The sequence below is a fragment of the Filicampus tigris genome, chromosome 12 (genome assembly GCF_054856515.1).
Source record: "Filicampus tigris isolate MCC_2025a chromosome 12, RoL_Ftig_1.0, whole genome shotgun sequence".
NCBI classification, from domain to species: Eukaryota; Metazoa; Chordata; class Actinopteri; order Syngnathiformes; family Syngnathidae; genus Filicampus; species Filicampus tigris.
In genome coordinates this window covers 18,311,592-18,335,711 of record NC_141228.1, presented here as the reverse complement: position 1 = coordinate 18,335,711, position 24,120 = coordinate 18,311,592, and the positions used below count along the sequence as shown (strand labels likewise).

The following is a 24,120-nucleotide window of genomic DNA, read 5'->3' as shown; positions in this document are numbered from 1 at the left end:
CATGAAATGAGCTGTCAAACTGCATGACTTGGCTGGTCTACTGACTAATTTCACATGACATTTGCAATGTCTTTTAGTTCTTTTAGAGTTATGGAAGAGGATTGCTTGAATACATTTTTTTGGGGGAGGGGGATAACGAAAAACTAAACTAAAAACACATTCATTCATGTTTTTTTTTTACTGTTGGTATTTCATGATGATTATTCAGTCGGACCGCTTAACTGATGCGGAGTGCGTGTCAAGCATGTTGCGCTGCTCTTTCAATACATTTGGTTGCATTTTGTCATTGTTCTGCCCTCAGGGTATCGCAGCAGCGGCGCGGTCCAAAGGGGAACACAAGCAGAAAGTGTTCCTGACCGTTTCCTTTGGAGGGATCAAGATCTTTGATGAGAAGTCAGGGGTAAGCAAGCTGCTCCTTCCAAACTTGTGCGTGCGTGCGTGTGTGTGTGTGTGTTGGTTAACATGCAGCATTGTGTGTTTGCGCCGTTAATGAGGCATCTCTGGGCGAGTGAGGGGGGAGCCCGGGGGAAATCAGGAGGCCCTAATTGAAACCCTGAGAACAAGGCCAACAGTAGATGAGAGAACACGGCTGCCCCATTGTCTGCCGCCACGCAAACGACACAACTTTTTTGTTTGCTGATTATCCTCCGTTTTTGTGTTTTTTTTTTTGTTTTTTTTACTCGGTCAAGATCCCTCTCAACAGCCAGTCGGGGCTCCCCGCCTGATACCGCCGACATGAGTGACATATTAACATCAATACAAAAACAGCCTCGTAGCATGTTATCGGTAGCATCGGGGCTAGTTTTCATGTTCAAACGTATGCTCTTACTTGAAAGTAAACTGGAGTCTACACCGATTCCTAATACTCTACTCACAAAAAGTGTTCTCTGACAAGGAGCTGAATGACAGAATTCACTCCACCGTGTGTGTGTAAGTGGGGTTAAAGGGTGGGCTTTCATCTATTGCGGGTGGGGGTCTCTGTTACGATAAACAAGGCTTCACTATAATGTTCTGATATGAGTTTGAAATGATTTGAAAGTGTTTTGGGATCATAGTTGGAGGTACTGTATATTGGGTTGAATATACGCTATGATAAAAAACAATTTTGGGAGAACTCGCAATTTTCTTGCTATTCATATTTTATTCCGTTTGGTGAGCCCATAATATTGATTTGTAATACGGTAAAATTCAGGTTCAATGGTTTTAGATATTCCGAATGAACCCTTTGTTCGCTTCCGGGCCCTGATCCCCAAACCTGGTAAATAGCAAAGGCTGAGTCATTCTACCTGGAACCAATTTAATTTCCAGTGATATGTCATGTTTCAAATGGAGCAAAATACAGGAATCATTAAGAATCTTGAAATTGAAATAAAGTAAAAAAAACAAAACAAAAGGCAGACTGGTTTGAGAAAATGTACTTGGATTTATTGGTGTTGCATGTAAAAAAGGATGTCAGGCGTAGAAAACTTTGTTTGTTTGCACAATTTTACAACGTAGCGCAGTATTAGCACGCGTTGCTACGGCGCCCCGTAAATATACGCAGCGTGAGCCGCCTCCCTTTGTCCGGATGACCGTGAATGGTTCCAGGCAGCGAAATGAATCCAGCTGCCCTTCTCGCGGCCGCCTTTATTAGCCAAGACGCTGATCCTGAAGATTTACACCTCCACGGCACATATCCAACCGTAACTCAGAAGCGCGGCGCCGGTGACCGGTGGCCTCCCGCGTGGCGGCCGTATTTCACGCAGCCGAGCTCATCCCGCCGGCGGCGTCGTTCGTCGTGCCTCTTTTTATACCCGTCGTCGCTCTTTGTCTCAGCCCCAAGAGATGCGGCGACGACGAAATAAAGACACAAGGAGGACCAAGTCGGTGGGACGGCAGGGGAATGGGCAAGCATATGTCGAAGTAAAGCCCCCCATAGGGAGACTTTGTCCTCTGTCGCCGCGCATTAATATTAACTATAGTGATACGCCGTCCTCACTATCAGTCCTAATGGATAGCCGGAGAGAGAGAGAGAGAGAGAGAGAGACAGCCGGAATGAGTCTGCTGAGGTTCAGGGTTCTTGACAGTCTCATTCCGGGCCCGCACATCACTCAGCCGGATGGGCGGATGGATGCGCCGGCTCGGCCGACAGGATGGATGGCCGCCCCGCTCCCGAAGGAGGGAAGGTCGTCCGGAGGGGAGGGGAGGGGTGGCGGCTCGAGATGGAGGGCAAGAAGAGAGGAGACATTAATCTTAACAGAGGGCATGTTCCTCTCTCTCCGGCTCACTTTCAGACACGGGCGCGCTTATTGGAAACGCACACGTGTGCAAGAACATTACTGTGACGTCGGAAGCGTTGGGACGGTTGCACCGGCTAGGTCAGGAGTAGGCAAGCGTTTGTGCTCCGGCACCAGGTCATTTTTAGATGAGCTCAAGGGAAAATGTGGATGTGACTTGTATCTTTTCAGACGAGTTTAATTCGTGCCATGACAATTTTTTTTATATGCGTTGGATTGATGCTTTGCGAATGCATAAATTTATTTTAATAAAATGCTGCTGATGATTTTTTTTTTTTTCCACTCAATCACAAAAAATCTTGACTAAATGGGGAAAAATGGGGGTTAGCCCCATTAAAAAAAAAAAAAAAAAAAAAATGAATTAAAAAAATGTTGGCAAAAATGTTTTGGTTTGGTTTGTTAAAAACGGTCTTTAGACAGTGAAACCATATACAGAAGCCTTAAACTTGTTCCATGTCGCTAATTTGTCATCACAGGCTTTGTTATCATTTTGGGGGGGAACGCAGAGACGCGGCGAGCGTTCAGCAGAAGGGAAAGCGGGCCATCGCTCTCTATTGACTTTGTGTTTGTGCAAACGTTCTTCATTGTCAACTGACAGTCTGTCAGGGGAAAAAAAGTTTGTCTTTTCTATTGCCAGTAAATATGCTTCGTAAACTGACACCATCCAATGAAACGTACTGTGTAAATGCAAGCTAATCACACCATGCAAGCACGAATAAAAACACAGGGAACTTGACTGATGGCCGGAATTGCTCGTAAATAATCGTGTTGTTCAAGCGGAGTGACAAGCGAGAACGCCATTGATCATGAATGCTTTCAAAGCCCGGCCATATTGCGCAATATTTAGGGTTATTCTCTGAGCTATTGAAGTCACCGCTTGAAATTCACCCCCTCCAAATATTCTATTCTTCTTTGTCAAAATATGAGCGTCATTGTTGTCAGGGTTGTAGCAAGGGCCATATTGATCTTCCCCGACAGGCACATCACGTATTTGTGAAGGCTTTTGTTGTTTGTTCTTCCAATGAATGCATTTTTCAAGGTTTAATTTGGAATTCTGGATAAGATAGGGCCTCTCGTACAAAACAAATTGCTACAGTAAACGTGTGAAATGTAAACAATTCTTTCATTTCTTTTCTCTCTACTACTATGGAATGGATTTATCATTTTTTGGGATTATAGCACAAAACGATCCCACTAAAAATTCATTTAAAGTACTAATGTGTTTTTTGTTTTTTTATACTTGGGGTGTATTTGGAAAACTAAGATACTTCAAATGAATCATAAACACAAATATTTCCATTTTAGGAGTGCAGCATTGATCATTTGTCTGTGTTATGAAGTTATTGATATTCTTGCGTGATTGGAATCGTCCATTATTCACCCAAAAACGGATCATTTCACAGTTTTTATACCCGAGTCAAACCACTACAATATAATAGTATTGCTTTGGCACCATCGTGTGGCATCTGGATGCGAAGGAATTATGTTGAAGTAAATTGAGGAGCTTCATTTAGACAAAAGTAGTGTTTATTACATTTGTGGCATCTGTAAACAATTACAGAGCGTTTTTCAATTACTCTTGGATTTTTGCTACTCAAAGTATCACCCTGTCATTTTTTTTTGTATAAAATATGTTGTTGTTGTCGTGACCTATCAAGTAGAGTATCAAGAAAGACTTAATATTCCCTCAGTGTAGCGCCTCTCAAAAGTTTTTGCTTTGTTTTCATGAGGACGCAGTTTATTAATCAATCTCAGTCCAGAGGTGATTGTCGCGATTTTGGCTTTGGAGACGTGAAATCAATATGAATTTGGAGAGACTGCTTGGCCCATCAAGCTGTTCTGTGCACTCTGTCACCTACACACACATTTGACGCACACACGCACACTTGTAGAGACAATTCAATAACCGCTTTGTGTTGTGGGTGGAGCCTTGGCTGCCATTTTCAGGTCAATAGGGAGGAACGATGATCATCATTAGTCTAATTATTAATTATGAATGACTCATTAAGGACAGCGTCTCTGTCGCAGGTGTGTGTGCGCGTGTGTTCACGTGTTCCCAGCATGCACCTGGCACAGACAACAACAACAGACTGCACATTTTTAGCTTGACTTCTAGGACTTGTGCGTTGTGTTTTCGTCGTATGGGCGCAGATGAAGCGATCGAGCAGACAGCTTGCCGAGCTGTGATTGTCACTGATACCCCCCTGCAGACAACCCACCACAAAAAAAAAAAAACAATAACCCTGCCATCTGCCATGGGCAATGCCAGCTCGGCGCCCGGTAGCCAGACAACAGTGTGGAGGCCACAGTTTAACACGGGCCCCCTCTGACTGCGGATGTTTGTTGCTACAATTAATACATGGCGACATTTCTGTATGCTCAGGAGTTTGCAAAGAAACCTCTTGAATTTGGAAAATGTCAAATTCAAGATGGCCGAGGTAAAGGTTCAATATGTTCTTTTTCAAGTCTTACCGTGTCACAATTTTAGACAAACCAGGTAGAGGCCACGTTGACCAAAGCACATTTTCGGGCCGAATGCGTCACATTTTTTTTTTTATCTTCACCGAACTTGGGATGTATTCTTCTTTATATCCCTGCAAGGCCCTGACAATCCCGAAACATTTTAATAGGGATGTAAGGATTCATCGAAAATCAATGTAAAATCGATTTTCGATGAATCCTTACATCCCTATTAATGGATTCGATTAATCGAAAATCGCTTTGATTAAATTCATCTAGAAAATGATGTCTTAATGTTTTTTTCATTCCAGATGCGTAGCACATTTTGAATGTGTAGATCAAATTATGCTTTTGCGCCAAACATGATTGATTGCGTATTGCGTTTGTGGATGGCTGCAGAACCACACTAGTACACAGAGACGAGCATGGTAGCAATTTTTTAAAAATCGAATCGAAAATCGGGAACTGAAAATCAAAAATCGAATCGGTCCTTGAGTGAATCGTTACATCCCTGTTTAAAACTTATTCTTCCATCATTACCCTGGACTATGCCGATTTAATAACACAGATAATACAAGGCTCACATGCACATTATTACTGCGGCTTACTGAGGACTGTGCCCGGCTCCATATCCATATACGGTATACTGCATCTATATGTCTGCAAAATTGTTTTGGGGGTTTAACAAACATCCCATTGAGGGTCCTTTGGCAACACACTCACCAGACGGAGCAGGACTATATCCATTCAATTGAAGCACAAAGTTCAATTTCATCACAGAGCAAATGAAATTAGCATCCCGAGGCACGGCTATAATCATTTTTTTTTTTTTTTTTTAAATGAAACCTGCAATCTGGTACAGCAGGTACATGAAGAAGTAATGGAAGCATTTGTGTGGGTCTTCGCTGCAGGTGCTGCAACACCACCACGCCGTCCACGAGATCTCCTACATCGCCAAGGACATCACGGACCACAGGGCGTTCGGCTACGTCTGCGGCAAGGAAGGCAACCACCGCTTTGTGGCCATCAAAACCGCGCAGTCGGTCAGTATTTGGACATTTTCTTGCCGTTGGACAAGCTTCATGTATAATGCATGGCTCTCTTTTCTCAACGCCGCGGACCTCTTGACATTTAGACAAGGACCTTTGCACAGCAGCCGGTGTCCCGTCGCGCTGTTTATCAAGCCGCCGTTTCCTCTGTGGAGCTTTGCGTTCAATGCCGCCACCAATACGTTGGCCTTCTTCGGACCTCTCGTTGTGCTCCGTCTGCGTCCAGCTGTCTCCCTCCGTCGCCGTTATCGATTCCCCATGCTGAGTCGATGGGAGTTTGAGTGTGTGTCACCGGCTCTAATGGCACATCCATCCTCCCGGGCGCCGCTCTTTGACTCGCGGCGACACAAACGGCGCAGTCACACATGCACACCTTATTGCGACATAGATCAGAGATCACAAAATCGGTTGTCACCAAAGGCGACCCCGTCGACGCGCCATCGGTCAGCCTTAGCTGGCATTTACCTGACGTGTGCCTGAGTAAGCGCCGCCATTATAAGCTTACTTTTATTCGAAGGTTGTGACCAGCCACCGCTTGGCCGGCACGTGTAATTTACACTTGAAAAGCCGGTTTTGTCCTGTTCCATTTTGCAGTGCGACACTCTCAAGTTTAGCCTCAACAGTGAAGCGCTGCATGGTTTATTTCAATTGGGAATTGTACTCCAGTCCTCTATGGGAAGCCGACGAGTATCTGTACTCAAAATGCCAAATGAGTCGCTGAAATTTTTCAAAAATAATAATTAGATGTAATAAATCTGTTTTCTTCAATTGCGTGTCTGGGACAATTTATTTTCTTAACTTTCTAGGGTCGTGTTATTGAGCTGAGTGAGAATTTGCTGAACCAAACCAAAATGGCTAACATGTTCTATTTTGAGATGCTCGAGACTTTTTTGTACATCTTGTTTTGATAAATGTGTTCACCCAATTTTTGTGATACATTTGTGTAGGGCCGTTGTGTTACTGAGTGAAAATTGGACCAAAATTGGACCACTTAATGTTCAAATTTGACGTTTGATTATAGACATGTCCACTCGGGCTGCCACGATCTAATCTTTTAAAGCGGAAGTCAACCCAAGCATATTTTTTTCAAGAATATGTTCGGCATTCTGATTAATTTTGCGTTTGTGTAATATAAATCAAGCAGCAAAATGCACTCGTTTTCAGCCATCTCTGGGGGCGGCCATTTTGTCACTTCTGTCGAATGAAAATGACATCACAACTGCTCACAACGACCAATCGCGGCTGACCTGTTTTCTGAATCTGAGCCGTGATTGGTCGTTGTGAGCGGTTGTCATGTCATTTTCAGTCGACAGAAGACAAAATGGCCGCCCCCAGATATGGCTAAAAACGAGTGGATTAACACATATTCCACAAACGCAATATTTATCAGAATGCCCTGTTTCAACTAGTGGGCTTGCATAGAACATATTCATGAAAAAAAAAAATGTTTGCGTTGACTTCCGCTGTAAGAATAGCTTATCCTATTCAGTATTCCATCAAATGCTCCAGCAATCGGATGGATTTGTCTGCGTGGATGGCGTAGATGATGCCAGCCTTGTGTCTACTTTTTTTTTTTGTGGTTGACTTGGTTAACCCTTTTTTCCGCTTAATTTCATTTGATGGGAGAACTTGGTCTTGGAGGCTGATTTTTATTTTATTTGTTTCCCTTTATCTTTACAGGGGTCAGTACTAATTTTTTTTCATTTTTTTTTTTCATTCATACACAGAGCAACTCAATATCACTACTACTTAGCTTACTAAAAAACCATCTAGTGAAAAGATCTTGAAAAAAATGTGAAAACAGAATGGTTTTAAACCTGGATTTAAAGGAGTTGATACTTGGGGCCGACTTCACCTCTGCACCTCATTCCATTCATGTGCAGCATAACAGCTAAATGCCGCGTCGTCGTGTTTGCTTTGCTCCGGGCTCCACTGATAGGGAGACAAGAACCACGTTGAGGCCTCCGAACAAGATGACTCATTCATCCAAAGAAGACTATTGTTTGTTTGTCCTCCTGTGAGATCCTCCTGCTTCACAGAGCAGTGACGATGCCATTTTGAATGGGATTCGAAGCCCTCTTTAACAAGGAGTCAGCGGGACAAGCGGAGGCGGTTAGAATCTGTACTTTCAAAGGCGAGGCGAATGTGACAGCGCGACAATATGCTCGGTGTCGGCGGCCCAGCAGGAGCAGACGTTCGCCCACCCCCTCGGGCCGGGCCTGTCAAGAGCGACGCGAGACGGAGAGAGACCGTCTCGCGGAACGCCGGCGCTAAAATAGAGCTGCGCTTTATGCGCGGCGGCGTTCCGTCTGTGAACTCCGAGTGCACTACGCAAAAGGCTGGCGGTCAATAATTGATTAAGGCTGAAACTCTTGTCGTACTCGAAGGCTTGTTCCGCTTGTTTCGGTGACAGTCGGTGTACTGTAAGTGTTGAATTTCACTCGGAGCAGTGGGTGGGAAGTTAAGTTGATTTCTCTGGTGACTGCACTCTTAGTCCCGACGTTTGCTAACATATCTGCATTTTCTGCTCCTTACTTTGTCAAGAGGCGTATGACTTTTTAAAATTTAAAGTATGAAGACACAACATTAAAAAGACATCAAAACTTGACTTGGAATCACTTATGAGTCAACGCATGGTGTTTTTTTTTTTTTTCTGTGCTTCAAGTCAAATTTTTAGTTACGATTGAGCTTCACATCCGTGGGGAAAAAAAGAGAGAGCAATTAAGCCACTTTAATGCCCTCACATGTGGGCAAGGAGAGCCACAGTCGACAATGCGCTTTCAGCTGTTTATTGAATAGGATAAAACAAAATGAGCACAACTCCCACCGGGATGCGCACACTCAATAAAATCGTTGTCCAGTTCGACTCCAGCTCTTGACTGAACTCACCTGGCCACGCCCCTTTAAGGCATCCGACACACAAATACTACAGTACAAACCATTAGAACACTGAAACCAGTTTGTTTCTTTATATTTTTAGAAGTAAGGTACCACAGTATAAGTTAGGTTTATTTATTTATTTATTTTTTGGGTAATCATTTTGCAACATTTTAATTGCGTGTTCAGTAGGTTTTCCCTGGTACAAGCTGTGAAAACACGTTTTAATAGAATGTTCAGTATTTTTTTCTTAGGACAAGCAGTATACAAGTTAAAAAAAGAGTGAACGTGCAGGCACATTTCAGAGTCCCTACTTTTTTTTTTTTTTTTTAAACACTTAAAGTCGAAGTCAACCCAAACATTTTTTTTTTTCAAGAATATGTTCCCAGCAGGCCCACTAGTTGAAACACGGCATTCTGATTAATATTGCGTTTGTGGAATAGGAGTTAATCCACTCGTTTTTAGCCATCTCTGGCTGGTGGGCCATTTTGTCACTAGTGGGCTTGCATAGAACATATTCTTGAAAAAAAAAAAAAAGAGTTGAATCAGTCCTTCTACTGTTACCCCGAGTCTTTTTTTTTTTTCTTTTTTTTTACACACGTAGTACGGAGTGTCAATACTTTTGCCACCTCTGGTGACAGCAGATGCGAGTGCGGAGCGCGGCTGCCAAGAGGCGGCTGCAAGTCAGACATGCGGCGTCCGTCTGCCGGCGTAAGTGTCGGCGAGGCAGCGGGACGGGCAAGAAAGTGATGGAGCTGGTAGCGCCGCCGCTTTATCTTTGTTTGCCGGTGTGCCGCTCGTCGGCGGGAATGCTTTGTGGGAATAATTCAGTCTGACAGACAGTGGCTTTGTCTGACAGGGAGAAAGTAGAAGGAGCACAATCAGGCAAACCGACAAAAGTTGTTGCCTCTAACAAGGTGCTCAATTCGGGAATTGCGGTGACGCACTTCAGTGTGTGTGCGTGTGGGTTTGTGCTGCCATGTTTGTTTTGGGAAGTGCAACATTACGTTGTGTCTTTTAAGTATTTGTGTGCATTTGTTTGGGTGCATGTAAATCACATTGTTAGTATTTGAGTGTGTGCGTGTGTGTGGTTCATTTGAGATGAACTTCTTGCCGCCCCCCCGCCAGGCTGAACCAGTGATCCTGGACCTTCGGGACTTGTTTCAGCTCATCTACGAAATAAAGCAGCGTGAGGAGATGGAGAAGAAGGCCCAGAAGGACAAACAGTGCGAGCAGGCCGTCTACCAGGTACACGCGACAGCGCTTGCCAGTTTTCGCCCAGCCTCTGACTCCTTTATTGTGACTTGAAACGGTCAGCCTAATTTAAGCATTTTTTTTTCCTTCTCCTTTTGCTATCAAAGTTCCTCGGAAAAAGGCCCCGGCCAAGCAGTTTTAAAGCGGAAGTCAATTTCTTTCAAGAATATGTTCTATGCAAACCCACTAGTTGAGACAGGGCATTCTGATGAATATTGCGTTTGTGGAATAAGTGTTAATCTACTCGTTTTTAGCCATCTCTGGGGGCGGCCATTTTGTCTTCTGTCGACTGCAAATGACAACACAACTGCTCACAACGACCAATCACGGCTCAGATTCAGAAAACAGGTCAGCCGCGATTGGTCGTTGTGAGCAGTTGTGATGTCATTTTCAGTCGACAGAAGACAAAATGGCCGCCCCCAGAGATGGCTAAAAACGAGTGCATTTTGCTGCTTAATTTATATTCCACAAACGCAAAATGAATCAGAATGCCGTGTTTCAACTAGTGGGCCTGCTGGGAACATATTTTTGAAAAAAAATATATTTGGGTTGACTTCCGCTTTAAATGTTCAACTTGTTCAGTATTTAGGATGACTATTTCCAACTTTGTGAGAGAGTGAATCGGGAAGTCACATCTGGGGTCTCTCACATTTTAAACATCATTTGAGACAAATCTGTCTGCTTGTACCCCACCTCGCCTCAAAACAAAAAGAAAGCAGAAAGGATCATTTCAGTTCTCACCGGTGGCGCCGGCCGCCCGCCGTGCTTTCTGTTCCCTCTGTCTGATGATTGCCAAATTGCCGAATGATGGGAAGCCAGAGACACTTTCTACCTTTATTTATTCATTTATCTATTTTTTGCTTGCGCTTTCCGCCTCCTCTCTCTGCTCCTCTGCCTTTAACCCTTTATGCCTCTTTCCCTTTTCTTCTTGGCTCGCAGACGATACTGGAGGAAGATCTGGAGGACCCGGTCTACCAGGTAACCTCGCTAGCCTCGCTTCACCTCCCCCCCGCTTCGCCACCTTTTGGCTTGCGCCTCTCCGTGTGTGTGCGTGTGTGTGTGTGGGTGTGTGTGTGCACTGTCTGGGGAGACAGCCCCTTGCTCGCTACTAATGGAACTATAGCTGGGTTCAAATACCCACATAACGTGCATGTTTGTGGGGTGCATGATCAGCTGATTTTCAAACAAAATGCTCTTTGACTTTTCTCTGGACTTCTTCCACTTCTTCTTTTTGACCCCTCCCCTCCCTGTCTCTTCCCTGTGCTTCCGGCGCTGTAGTACATTGTGTTTGAGGCCGGACACGAGCCCATCCGCGACCAATCAGACGAGAGCATTTATCAGGTATAGTCGCAAAAAAAAAAAAAAGAAAAAAAAAAAGACAAATACAACTCATCTTCATCATCTCGTGGGGAAGTCGGACGCAGATGTTGGGATTACGTAAAAATCCATAATATTGAGAGCCCTTATAAAAATGAGTTTTACTCCTCCCACTCACATTGGCCAGACACGGGCAAAAATCTGCAAGCATAAAATATATAGAATATACAGTACACTATTGAAAATGCTGGGGTTTTTTTTTTTTTTTTTTTTTTTTTTTACAATTTATTGACCAATCAAAAATGCCTTGTTCTCTTTCATGAAGCATTGTTCACGGCTGAACAATCATGCTGTTCTTTTGGTCTCCTGACAAGTGAAGACTTTGGAGGTGCGACAACAATGATATGGAATCGTAAATAGGGCGGCGGCTTGTAGCTTCTTGGTGCCGAGGAAGTGTGATGAGGAGTTTCATTTAGACAAAAAGTGGGGCTTTTCTGTCACATCATGGCATAGCTGGGCAATTAAAAACCTTTTCAGGTGGCGTCAATTACTTTTGGATTTTCACTCTTTGCAGAAGGCTCAGTCCTTATAACCCGGCAACGTTTTCAACCTTGTACAGTATTTATTATAAAAAGCCGTCAAAAAAATATTACTCTTAATGGCAGATTCCCACGGAATTAAAAAAAAAAAAAAAAAATTGTGATATAGTAGTATTGTGGTAGGTGAACGGAGGGGAACACTGTAAAAAAAAAAAAAAAAGAAAAGACAAACAAAGGCGTGGGTAGACCTCGGAGGGGCGGGAAAACGTGGAGGGGAGGGAGCGGATGCGGAGGTTATTCCTGGCCGCTACGGAAGGCGGGACCCGCCCCCATCCACCGCCCGGCACCCCTCCTCATCCTCTTCTCCCGGGGAGATGAAAGAAAAGAAACATTAATCACCAGACTCTCGTTTGATCTTAAAATAAAATGGATTGAAAATAAGAGCGCAAGTGAGAGCGCTGGCGTGTGCGCAACGCAAACGTGAGGCCGCCTGCAGCCACAGAGGAGCTGATGTATGAATAAAGATGGCTGCCTCTGGAAATAAACATGTAAAGGAAGTAAACAAGGGACAGAGTGGGCTACATCCATCCATTTACTTGGCGCATCCGCACAGGGAATGCCACCATGGCCGTGACTCCATCCTAATATAGTTGGAAAGCCAAACTGTGGGGATTTGTGCGCATTTCTGTTCATTAGCCCACATATCTGCCTTTGCACGATTGAGACGAGAACAGCGTGTCTCCCTGGTAGGCCTCTTATGGCGGCCAGATACGTTGGATTTGTTCCAATTATTTTTTTAAAGCTGCTTCCGCGCTCGCTTTTAAATATTACACGGCCTCAACCCGCCCTGGGCTCGGCGTGGCAACTCTGTGAGTCTATAAGTGGAAACTTTTTTTCCATTTTGTTCACTTAAAAAGTGTTCGCAGTTTTATTTTAGTTCTTTTTTTTTTTACTTTCCAGTGTCACTTAAGGGGTCATTTTAGCTGGTTAGTAATGTTATTGTTTTAAATTATTCAAATTTTACGTGTCATTTCTAGTTTTATTCTAGAGTCCAGGCCTGACTTGAACTAGGAAAAATCTGTTATTATAATTGCCATTCTTTTGAAATGCCATGAAAAAGCAGAGGACCAGTTATAAAAAATAAAAAAAAACATTAAAAAATTCCGTAAATAAGTAGGGGATTCTGTGTATAATGGAGAGTATGTTCCAACAAAAATCTGCAAGTAGGTGAATCCACCAATTTGATAATATTATTATTATTATTATTATCAAATACGTTTAGCTGAAATCATGGTAATCATTTACTGTACATTAGCTTAGCATTTTAGCCTCAAATGCTCACAAAACACTGACAATAGTTCATTTTGGTTGGTAAAACCACTCTGAAGATCAAATAACAATACACAAGTTCACGTGGGGGCCCAACGTAGTCCAAAAGGCTAACTAAATTAGCATTTCTTTGATTGTTTATTTCCTGTCGACGCCACTTGCCACTAATTAGCCTCTCCTTATTTGGGTTTTACCTTCAATACACCAAAATGTCCCTGCTGTTCCAAACTATACAATCTCAGTTTGCTGTCGGCGCTTATTGTAGCCGCTCGTCGCACACTCGCTGTCAAATCTTTCCGTTTTTGTGGCATGGAATTATTATGTCGCCATGTGTGTGACACTGTGTTATGACACATCTGCGGTGGTGAAATGCTTCTTTTTAATCATCCCGGGCCACCAGACAGCAAAAGTGATCCCACACAGGCTGACACGTGACTCATGAGGTCTCACACTGTAGATTTTAATTGGGATTAGCACCAACGCTACAAGCGAGATCCCCGAGCATTCGGCTAAATTTCTTTGATTGATGAGCCGGGGAAAATTGCGATCATTTAACAATTGTTTATTATCGTATTTATTTAGCGTTTCATATCGGTCAGAAATACTACAACATTTGACATATATATTCCCAGAACCGCAACGCTAACAATTCCTTCAAAGAAAAATTGCCAAACTAGAGAGGTCTGATATTGCGACCAAAATCCCCAAATCCAAATGTAACAAACCAGTAAAAATATTCTGCTCTCTGCTCAACTTCTTCTTCTGCCCTCAGCAAACTAGTTCCCTCTACCGGACATTTAGACTTAGATTTAGTTTGCCGCTTAATTTATATTCCACAAACGCAAAATTAATCAGAATGCCGTGTTTCAACTAGTGGGCCTGCTGGGAAGATATTCTTGAAAAAAAAAAAAAAAAAAGTTTGGGTTGACTTCCGCTTTAAAACCAGGACCAAAGATAATCATTCCTGTTCGACTTCAACTAGTCCTGACCCATTTCTCATGTCTACCAGACTTTGGTGCCTACTACGTGCCGTTAAAACCACTATAAAACATAGTACTCGCTGTTTGACTACTTTTGCTTCCCATTTAGGTAGCAAACTAGTTGGGTGTTTGCCAGACTTGGGTACCTCCTGCAAGGGCGAACGTCATACTAGCTTTTTTCAACATCCCCCTCGTAAATTTGCTTTGATGTGCTGAAATCCAGTTCAAGCTCAAAACCGAGAAACAGTAAATCATTCAAACGTCAAATTGACTACGTTGCACATGAGCAAATTCCACTCGGGCTTCGTGTAAAAAGCGTGTATCGCGCCGCTGATCTCGAGGTAACGGGCTCTCTTGGCTGTGCTCTGGATTTGCGGCCGGCTGTGTAGGTTCCCACCAGCCAGCAGAAGGAAGGGGTCTATGACGTCCCAAAGCGACACCCAGTGAGTGACGCCGTGTTTGCCCGCCTGCCTCCCCATCCTCAGTCAAACCTCTCAGATTGGCCCGCCACGCTCACAACATCGCCCCTCCCCCCTTTCCCCGTCCAAACCCCCCCTTGAGCGTCACTCAGCGTATCTCCTCGCTCAGTGATGTATTTATGACCCCCCCCCACCCCTGAGAGGTTTGCTGGGACCCAGTGCTTTGTGCAGTGTGTGCGTCTCCTCTGCTTGCGGTGGCTGGTGCCCTCCTCCTTGTGCGCCTCGTGGTCAACCGGGACGCCGCTGATGTGTGTTGTGTGTGCAAACGTGTTTGTGCTGCTCAATTAAGCATGCCTGCCGGTGCATCCGATGTAAACCCGCATGACCTTGTCCCAAATGGCATACGCGAGGCATTCCGTCACCGTCATCTTCCTCTGATTTGATAAGTACATGTATACGCCAACCAGCCACAACACGATGGCATCTAATAGCAATCTAATGGGATCTCACCGGGGCTGTATTTTATTATTTTTTTTATTTTATTTTATTTTTTCAAATCTGTAGTTTCCCCACCTGCTCATACATTACGCCGCAGCTCCACATCCCAGTTAGTGTATGGATGTGCGTGTGTGCGCGTGGTATATCTTTTTAGTTATTGGCTTCCCGCTGCCGGCAGTTCTAATGAAAGATGACCTTGGCTACTGTCAGGCGGTAGCGGCGGGCTGTAACTCCACTGCTCTTTATCTGCCCATAAAGATGCGGCTTATATTGCTGCTGGATTTAATCTGCTAAAATCTCCAGAGTCGTAATAAGCGGGCCGCTCTCCCGCGTGTGCGTGCGCGTGTTTGTGTGCATGCCTTCGTGGGAGTGTGTCTGTGCTGCCATGTTAGTTTTGGGAAGTGGCACATTACGTTGCATCGTTGACGTGTGTGCGCGCGTGCATTTGTGTGTGTGTGTGTGCGTGTGTGGGGGTGTAAATCAGGGTTGGCCAAAGTCCTGCTCGCTGCATGTTTTTTAGTGCGCGGCCGCATAGTCTAATAAAAAATTCATCTTGGTCTGCATTCAAAGGTTATGAGTTGACACGATTTTTTTTTTTAGAAATGGAGTTAGAAATAAAGTTGAATTTAAAATTGTCACTTTTAGGTAAAAATTTGAAATACATCACACTATTTTTGTCCATATTTCGTTTAGAGTTGAATGTTACATGATATCACGTCATTTTCACAGATTTTACAGTTGAACTCTGTTATTTGCTATACATTTTTTTAAAAAAAGACAACCTCTAAGCTAGCTATTCACTGTTTTTTGTGCCAAAATGCTAAATAAAAGTATTGCTTTGGTGCCGTCTTATGGGATCTAGGTGTCACTTTGTTGAAGTGAGTTGAGGAGCATTATGTATTTCTTTACCAATTGCTGCCATCCCGTGACATCGTTATGCCAAGGAACTATTTGGAAGTGAGTTGAGGAGTTTCACCTAGTGCTTTGGCACCATCTTGTGCCATCTGGAGGCAATTTAAACCATTTTAGGTGGCGCGTCAAGTACTTGGGGATTTTTGCGATTCAAATAGCAAGGGGGGCCCTAACACCAATAAATTTTGGCCTTTTTCATGGATGACACAAAGTTGACATTGTGATTATGTAATTTTAGATATGTTAAGCGGTATATGTTGACTTTCAGCGTATTGAATTGGTGTATGTTTCATATAGAGAAGGTTTCATTTTTCTGTATGTGGGCTTGAAGAAATGTGGGCATCCCCGGTGTTCATAATTCATTCATGCGTGCATTGAGTGTCCCAACGCCTCCATCCCGTGTTGATACCTGAAGCCAACCTTTTCAAAAGTCCATTCACTTTCACTCCTTCTCTCCATGTTTAGTCCGCCTTAAAAGGCTAAACCGGACTGCGCCACCTCACCGCAGGCAGTCCGTCAGTGTGAATTTTTGGCCGGCGTGGAATTAGTCTCACATTTTTCTTCTTTGGGCATCTCATCCCGAGCTTTGCTCAGAAGCTTACAGGCACCCGAGCACATTTGTGTGTGTATGTTTGTGCGTCCTATGTGTGTTTGGCTTTGCCCGTCCTGCGGCGCATGCTGCGATTTGGATGGCTGTCGTATTGGCAGGTGTCTGTAAGTGAACAAATGCAATATTTTCGCTCTTGTTGAGGTCGTCTGCTCCGTCTCGGCGGGTTTGGGTCTGTTTTCTTTTTTTTTTTTTTTTTTTTATTCTTTCTCCCTCCAGTTGGTCAAAGGCAGTAATCACAGTTAAATGGATCACAGGCATGAAAATATGTTGTGTTGTGATTTGATGGTAATCAGGTTGCATTTAAGGATACAGTTAGGCCTCAAAAGAGGGCACTGATTATGGTAGGAGGTCTGACTTTGATTGGCTGAGTAGCTTGAATCACTGCTTAAATCTTGGCTAAATGGAACCAAAATCACGTAGATGCCATTACAATCATTTCCCCTTGTTACAGAGACGCTAATCCAGTTAAACTGTCACAAATAGCGATACTGTAGGACTCTGGTGGACTGTGTATTGAGCTAATTATTGAATTTGATTAGCGCTTTTTCTCCGGGCGACGAAGATACGTTCATGGTATGGTTTAGGAAAATCTGGTTTTGGTTGGCACTGAATCCATTCAAAGTAGGACAATAGCTTAGGGAAGGTCAAATAAGTTCAACTGCGAAGGTTGTAGTGCATTTTAGGTTGATGCGGAAATTTCACCCAAAAGCGTGACATCCTTTAAAATTTTACATTTTTGGAAAATCTCACAGCACACCAACAAATAAAAATGCAAAATGAAAAGAGGACTTACTAGTTAATTATATACTTTCCGCCATTAGTATAAGGGCATCTACCGGTAATTATTATACCTGTCCCTATATGTTACTGACATCGATAGATATACAAAGACACATTACTTATAAATAAATAATCATTTTTGGACCATTCGGATGAAATTGGATAATTTCTCGCAGCACACTGGTTGGGAATCATTTCCCTAAACTAAAGCAAGTAAGTCACAATAAACAACAAAGAACTCCCACTGCGCTTAACAATGTAGAAATGATGCATTTTGCAATTGGATGCGTTCTGGCTCATCACCCGCTGCTGGTGAGATGCTTTTAACGTTTTTTTTTTTTTTTGTGCCAAGTGATTACCTGCAGCACCGCTTTGCAGCGGATTTAGACTTTATTTCATCGGCAGGATGGAATTGATAGCAGACGGCGGCATTAAACCGAGATCATTGCGCCGCGTGTGTCTGTGCGTGGGCGACAACTTTTGGGAAAAGATGATAACGCCCTCCCGAACGTGACCCCACTGCGCAAAGCAATCGCTTCTGTTATTTACTGTGTCACCATCTTAAACGGCCAGCGATCAATAAAACACACACACACACACACACACGAGCGAGGCCATTCCAATCTACTGAGCCCTTGACCCCGCACCAAGTGTTAGTGTTGAATCAACACACGCCCTCGCCGAGTCCACACAGAGTAGTCGCTTTTACCGCCGATTATTATCTTTGGGGGAGAAGCATGTCTGTAATCTCTTTGTGTCGTGTTCGCATCAGCTCCAAATGTGTTTGGGTTTCAACGGTAGCCAGCGTGTGTGTGCGAGTGTGTTTGTGGTTGTGATCAGTCACTCAGCAGGAGATCAGCAAGATGGCATTAATTATAGAGGCTGCATTAATTACCTGAGAGAACCCGTACACAGGTAATTACACTTTCCCCAACCGGAGATGGCTAATTGATAAGCAGTGGCCGGGATGGACGAGGACAAAGGAACAGGCTAGACGGTAGAGCTCGGGCTAGCGCCGAACATCTACGTTCGCTATGCATTTGCATTTTAAGCAGCGAATGTCAAATCAACTCAAATGGGTTACTAATTGCACTTTTGCCGAAAAAAATAGTCCAAAAAAATGAAAAATGCACTTTGATCATAATGGTGACTGGTAAATGGGGTGCACTTATATGGCGCTTAATATTTTGCCCAGAGCCCTTACCCAAGCCTCACATTCACTTTTTTAAAAATGTATCAGAGTGTACTAAGACTGTCTGCATCTGACGAACCCGTGGAAAGGTTTTCCTATTTAGTTTAAAATAACTTCAGGGCGCCTCGTCATAGACTGGCCGACGGCAGAATCCGGTTGTTTTTTTTTTTTTGCCTTTGGTAAAGTTTCAAATCCATTCCGTGTCGTGCCGTACCAGCTAGCTAGCGCTAACCTAACCTGGGAGGGTTTGTCTCTCCAGTGCACCGTTCAAGTTTGCAAACTCCCTTGGTGCTAGGATGGCGTCAGAGGCCAACGGCAAAGCCGAAATGGGTTTTATCGACTGATTGCTTAAAGCCAAAAAAATGAAGCGAAGTAGCGTTTAACTCGCCATTCAGACAAATATCACGTGATTTTGTAATTACAGTAGCTATCTGTTCAGCCACATAGCGTTTAGCTAGCTCGCTATCTCGTGATGTGGAGCATATACCGGTAGCTTTCTTTCTACCGTGCCATGAAGCATTTGCACATAGCGTTATGTCAGTATTTGGCAAAAAACTCTTTTTCTGTCAAATTAAGCTTATCCATTCACAATATGTGTCTACCTATTTCTCGGAGCTGGGCATCGTCCCTCCATCACGGAGTTTCCGTCCTGTATATTTAATCGACCCGTACGGTCCCAGTTGGTCGGAGTCAGCCAACCGGCGTCGAGAACGGCCTGACCACGTCACACTCGGTTATAGCTTTGTAGCATGCTGCTAGCTTTGTGGAAATACCATTTGGCTAGCTCTACAACCTTGTAGCATTTAGCGATCTAGCAATTTGATTTGGCCATGTAGCATTTAGGTCTCTATCTGATTACGGAACGTACAGTGTAATTATAGGCGCCTTCGGAAATTTATCTTGACGCCCATGCACTACTCTGAGAGTGGCTGTGCCCGGGGAGGAAGAGTGCGCTCTGCTCCCATCGATTTCCGAACGCAGTCAGCACTGGCGCACCGTGTCAGCAGTCGGAGCGCCTAGTGTGCGCACTAGCACTCCGGTTTTGGTGCACTCTGAGTAACCAAATACATTTGTAAAAGCAAAGACAATTTTAAGCAACGCTCTGAATTTCCAAACAGTTGGAGAGAACGAATGCGCGCTCGGAGCGTATTACCAAACGCGCCCTGTGCAATATATCCAGTACAGTCGTCAACTTAGATTATATCACGTTTAGCTATCTATTCAGCCATGCCCCGTTTATTTATCCTGACAGCTATGCCGCATTCCTCTACATCCCCGGACAAAACATTTTATTAAGCCGTTTCTGAAACGATATATTGAAATGACGCCGCATTTTGCCGAAGCGGTGATATAAACCACCATTAGCCGTCTGCTAATTCATGGGTAGTTCATTGTTTACCACAGCTGCCTTTTTACGGCCATAACAAAACAATAACAATCCGTTGTTTTATGAATTCAATGTGTTTAAAAGAGAGCAATGTATCCGTCTCTCTTAGTTTAGCACATAGAGACTCTTGTGGAGGATTTATAGAAACACAAAGGCAGCTCAGCGCTGTAGTTTAGAAGTAAGGTAGGGATGATCTTTAAACCTCTTCAAATCTCCCGCGTGTGTATAAAGTGTGTGCGTGTAGAGCACCTGGTGAGAGCAGCACCTGCCCTCCTAAATCAGCCTCATCTCCCCCCTGCCTCAGTGTGAAACCCTGCTAATGTAGATTTGGGGATGCCGGGCCATTTTCACCCCACCGGCCTAACGTCGCGGTTGTTGATTGCAGAACGGACATCAAAGTACCCACCACCAACAACAACATCATCATCATCATCATCATCATCCTCATTCTCATCCGCAAACCCCCCAGGCGGGACTAAGTGAGCACCAGGAGCAACGTCAGCATCAGCAGGCGGATCTCATAGACTTAAACCTGGAGACGGTTTCTCAGGTAAGGGTGAGCCGCATGAAATTTTTGTGAGACCACCTCCTGTCATCTTGACCGCGCCGCACTTTTGTTTTTCCTAGCAGTCGGGAGCCGCCGCCCCCGACTCCTGACCCCTTTTTGCTTATGAATAAAACATGTGACCTTGATGTTGTCATAGCGACCAAGAGTACGAATGGACACCTGCATGTGGACGTGTTTGAAAAGACAAAAGGTGCTCAGCACATAAGTCCTGAAAGGTCCACGATTGCGTATATTGCTCGCCATAAAAATGTGTTCGAGGGTAGCGAAAGGAGCAATACTGTACCACATTTGCTCTGTGATTGAGTGGCTGCCAGTCATGATAGGCTTCATCTCACCCGGGACCGGCCGGGGTTAGGCTTTCGAACAAAAGTTACAATTTTAAGGTGAGGGTTCAAGTCAGAGTTAGGTTTTACAGTTTCGGGTTCAAGACTGCGGTTGGGTTTCAGATAAGGGTTCAGATTTTAAAGTAAGGCCTCAAGTCTGGGGTAGGGTTTGAAAATTAGTTGTCAAGCCTGGCTAAGGGTTTCAAACTAGGGTTTCAAGACAAGATTATACAAGGTTATAGTTTTGAAGTTGGCTTTCAAGCCTGTGTTAGGGTTTCTAGCGAAGGGTAGGATTTCAAAGTAAGGCTTCAAGTCAGGGTTAGGGTTTCAAACAAGAGTTGGGATTTGAAAATAGGGTTTTGAGTCAGGGTTATGGTTTGAAAATGTGTATTTCAAACCTGGTTTAGGGTTTTAAAATTTTGGTTTCAAGCATTGGTTAGAGCTTGAAATTAGGGTTCACAGAACGGATTCGGTTATCTAAGAAGGGTTAGGGTTTTTTTAAGCCAGTGTCACGGTCTCAAGGAGAGGGTCGGGTTTCAAGTCAACGCAGTCATAGGTTTTCAAGGTTTTTAACCCAGCAAGATGCTGGAGTACCCGGAGAAAACACAAGGGGAGAACGAGATTCCAACCCAGATCCTCAAAAGTGTGAGGCAGACGTGCTATTGACGTCATACTAAAATAACAAATCCAATTAACCGCCAAAGCTTTTTTTGAAAGGGCTTCAATCAATTGGCAAATTAAATTCAAATAATGCCTTTTTTTCTGCCCCATTCATTACCTGGGAGACATGAAGTGAAAGTCTGCGTGCTGACGCTCCGAACGCGCATACGGAAGCGCTTTATTTGACGCGCTCAATCACACGGGCGCAACGCGGCCGTGCACATGCAGCGCTTTACATGACTGTCATCAATATCCGCATCCCATTGTCTTGCTGAGCGATCTCCATCTCCTCCACACTTACAATCGCCCATAACTCAGCCTCCCAACCCTTCCTCTTCTCTTGCTAAATCACCATCCAGTCCCCATAAATGTAAAACACCATGCACACTGATTCCATTTTCTGATAGGCGTAATAAATATATACCGTACTGTATATGTCTATCTTTTATATATGAAAGTTTTATGCGTGATCGTGGCGAGCGAGCAAGAAGATATTCTAAGAACATTCATTATCTTGGAAATGATCCGGATCCATGATTTATGCAAATCTGGGACCGTGTGTTCAAGGCCCCTAAATTCCTTTACAACTAAAAATAGTTTCCCTTCCCTTCACGCTGGCCTTAAGATATTATTAATTCACGGAACGAGGGGGCAAATTACGGCGAACAGAAATACAGAATAGATTCGGATCACATAGGAAGGCTGCCGTCTTTGATAGCGAGACGCTCGCAGGCGCGCCGCTGATCCTCCATAATGGGAGGACATTAATGACTCGCCCACAGGGGTGTCGGTACAGTACGGGTGCTGCGGCTTTGTTTTAGTTGGTGGCACTGCTGGAAAGTAACAGTTCCAATACTTTAATGTACAGACGTATTTTTTTTCCAGTATCTGAATTTGCCGTATTTTTTTTCTCTATTTTATTTTGATTTTCTTACATTTTCTCCCTACATTTGAAAACAGATATCTGCTGTCTACTTTCTCCTCCTTACTTTGTCAAAATAGGCTTGTTAGGTTTCTTTTTTCAACCCCCACAGATGACCATGCGATGTTAAGAACACCTAAACTACAGTTGAGATTCTGATTGCTTGATTGAGATGTTTGGGGACTTGTCGGGGACTGCAGCAACATGGAGGAACGGAATACAGGGAGTAGGGCTGAACAATTTTGAAAAAGAATCAAAAAATATTTCCCCTCAATATTGCGATTTAATATGTGATTATTTTTTTCAAGGTCCTCCTCTCATGTCTTTTTTTAAACAAACAAGCAATAAATGAATCTGTATAAGGTGACGCAGTCTTCATACGTTTGTGTACGTCCAAGAGTACGATAATAAAGTGATAACGTAAGAAATACTGCTATACTACGCTACAGGCGTGTGGAAATACTTGACCAAAAATGAGGAAGTAGCAGTCACTTATAAAATTTCTTAGAAATTTAGAAAAGTGAAATAGAAACAGTGAAACATAGAAATGCTTCATTTTTTGGTATCGTGGAATTGTACTTTTAATCATTTGTTTCTCTGTTGGTCCGTCAAATTGTCGTGTGTGAAACCGGTTTATGGCGCAAAGCAATGAGGTTGGGGATCGCTGATGACGTCATTGATTGATTGATTGGATTTGATTGGACTTTTATCACATTATTGTCCACTACCAATAACATTAGTCATTCAACCCTTAGTCGTGTGCTAGCCTAAAAAACACCAGCTTCTGGTGTTCAAAAAATGTCCATCTAATCTGAAAAAACACGTACAAGTGAGGTGTATTTTTTCAGTTAGCAAATTTGTTATTTTTTGTTACTCGGTCCACAATGTTAATAAAGCTATGGAAACACTTTGTTTTTGATAGCATGAAAGTCGGGCCAATGCTAGCTAACTAGCGCCTAAAAATTAACATGACGTACATTTTCTTTTTTTTTTTTTTTTTGTTCATCAGTATGAGCACTATAGTTACATTAATCAGGGAAACTATGTTGTACAGACATTTTTTTTCGTTTATTAGCGAAATGGGTATTATCAGCAAAAAATATCGGTTCTACTTTTGTCGGGGGTTTTTTTGTTTTGCTTTGTTTTTTTAAGTATGAAATATTTATACTTCTAGCGTGAGTACTTTTGCCACCTGTGGCTGGTGGATGTTCACGGTAGGTATGTCATCATAATCATTTCATCTCATTTCCCCCCCCCCCCCATCTTTGCGCATCTTCCTCTCTGTTGCCTCAGCAGTCGAGGTAAGTGACGTCAGCTCGTTTGATGTTTCGCATGCGGCGTGAGTCGTGCATGTGGCACAATGGGACGCCTGATGCCGACGCAGCGTAGCAACGATTGTACCCTGACTCCCAGTGTGTGTCCTTTATGTGATTCTCAGAATATCAACCAATTAGAGCTTTTCGGAGACATGTCTACACCCCCTGACATAACCTCGCCGTCGGTGAGTAGCCGCATTGCATGCGGCATTTGGGATTTGGATTTTTTTTTTTTTTTCTTTTTTTTAAACGCTTGTTTTCTCTCACCTTGGCAGACCCCTGCCTCACCTGCAAACTCCCTGGACCCGTCGCAGGGCCTGCAACCTCCCACTGAGCTCTTTGCTCCCTTCAACCCTGCGTCTGTGCCCTCAGGTATGAAAAACATGCAGAACTTTTTTTTTTTTTTTAGTTTTCAAGGATTATGACATCAGCGGGTAGGCAGAGGTAGTATG

At 43.7% G+C, this 24,120-nt stretch overlaps 1 protein-coding gene across 3 annotated transcripts in view; it reads left to right on the top strand.

Annotated features, from left to right (window-relative positions):
- The window catches only part of dab1a (DAB adaptor protein 1a), a 190,563-nt gene that overhangs the window by 149,863 nt on the left and 16,580 nt on the right, over positions 1 to 24,120 (top strand). For all 3 annotated transcript variants that reach the window (XM_086047316.1, XM_086047315.1, XM_086047317.1), the window contains 9 exons: positions 302 to 400; positions 5,648 to 5,779; positions 9,791 to 9,910; positions 10,856 to 10,894; positions 11,195 to 11,257; positions 14,471 to 14,524; positions 20,265 to 20,429; positions 23,791 to 23,853; positions 23,944 to 24,040. In XM_086047316.1, coding sequence (XP_085903442.1) covers positions 302 to 400; positions 5,648 to 5,779; positions 9,791 to 9,910; positions 10,856 to 10,894; positions 11,195 to 11,257; positions 14,471 to 14,524; positions 20,265 to 20,429; positions 23,791 to 23,853; positions 23,944 to 24,040 — 832 coding nt within the window. The remainder of the gene's footprint in view (positions 1 to 301; positions 401 to 5,647; positions 5,780 to 9,790; positions 9,911 to 10,855; positions 10,895 to 11,194; positions 11,258 to 14,470; positions 14,525 to 20,264; positions 20,430 to 23,790; positions 23,854 to 23,943; positions 24,041 to 24,120) is intronic.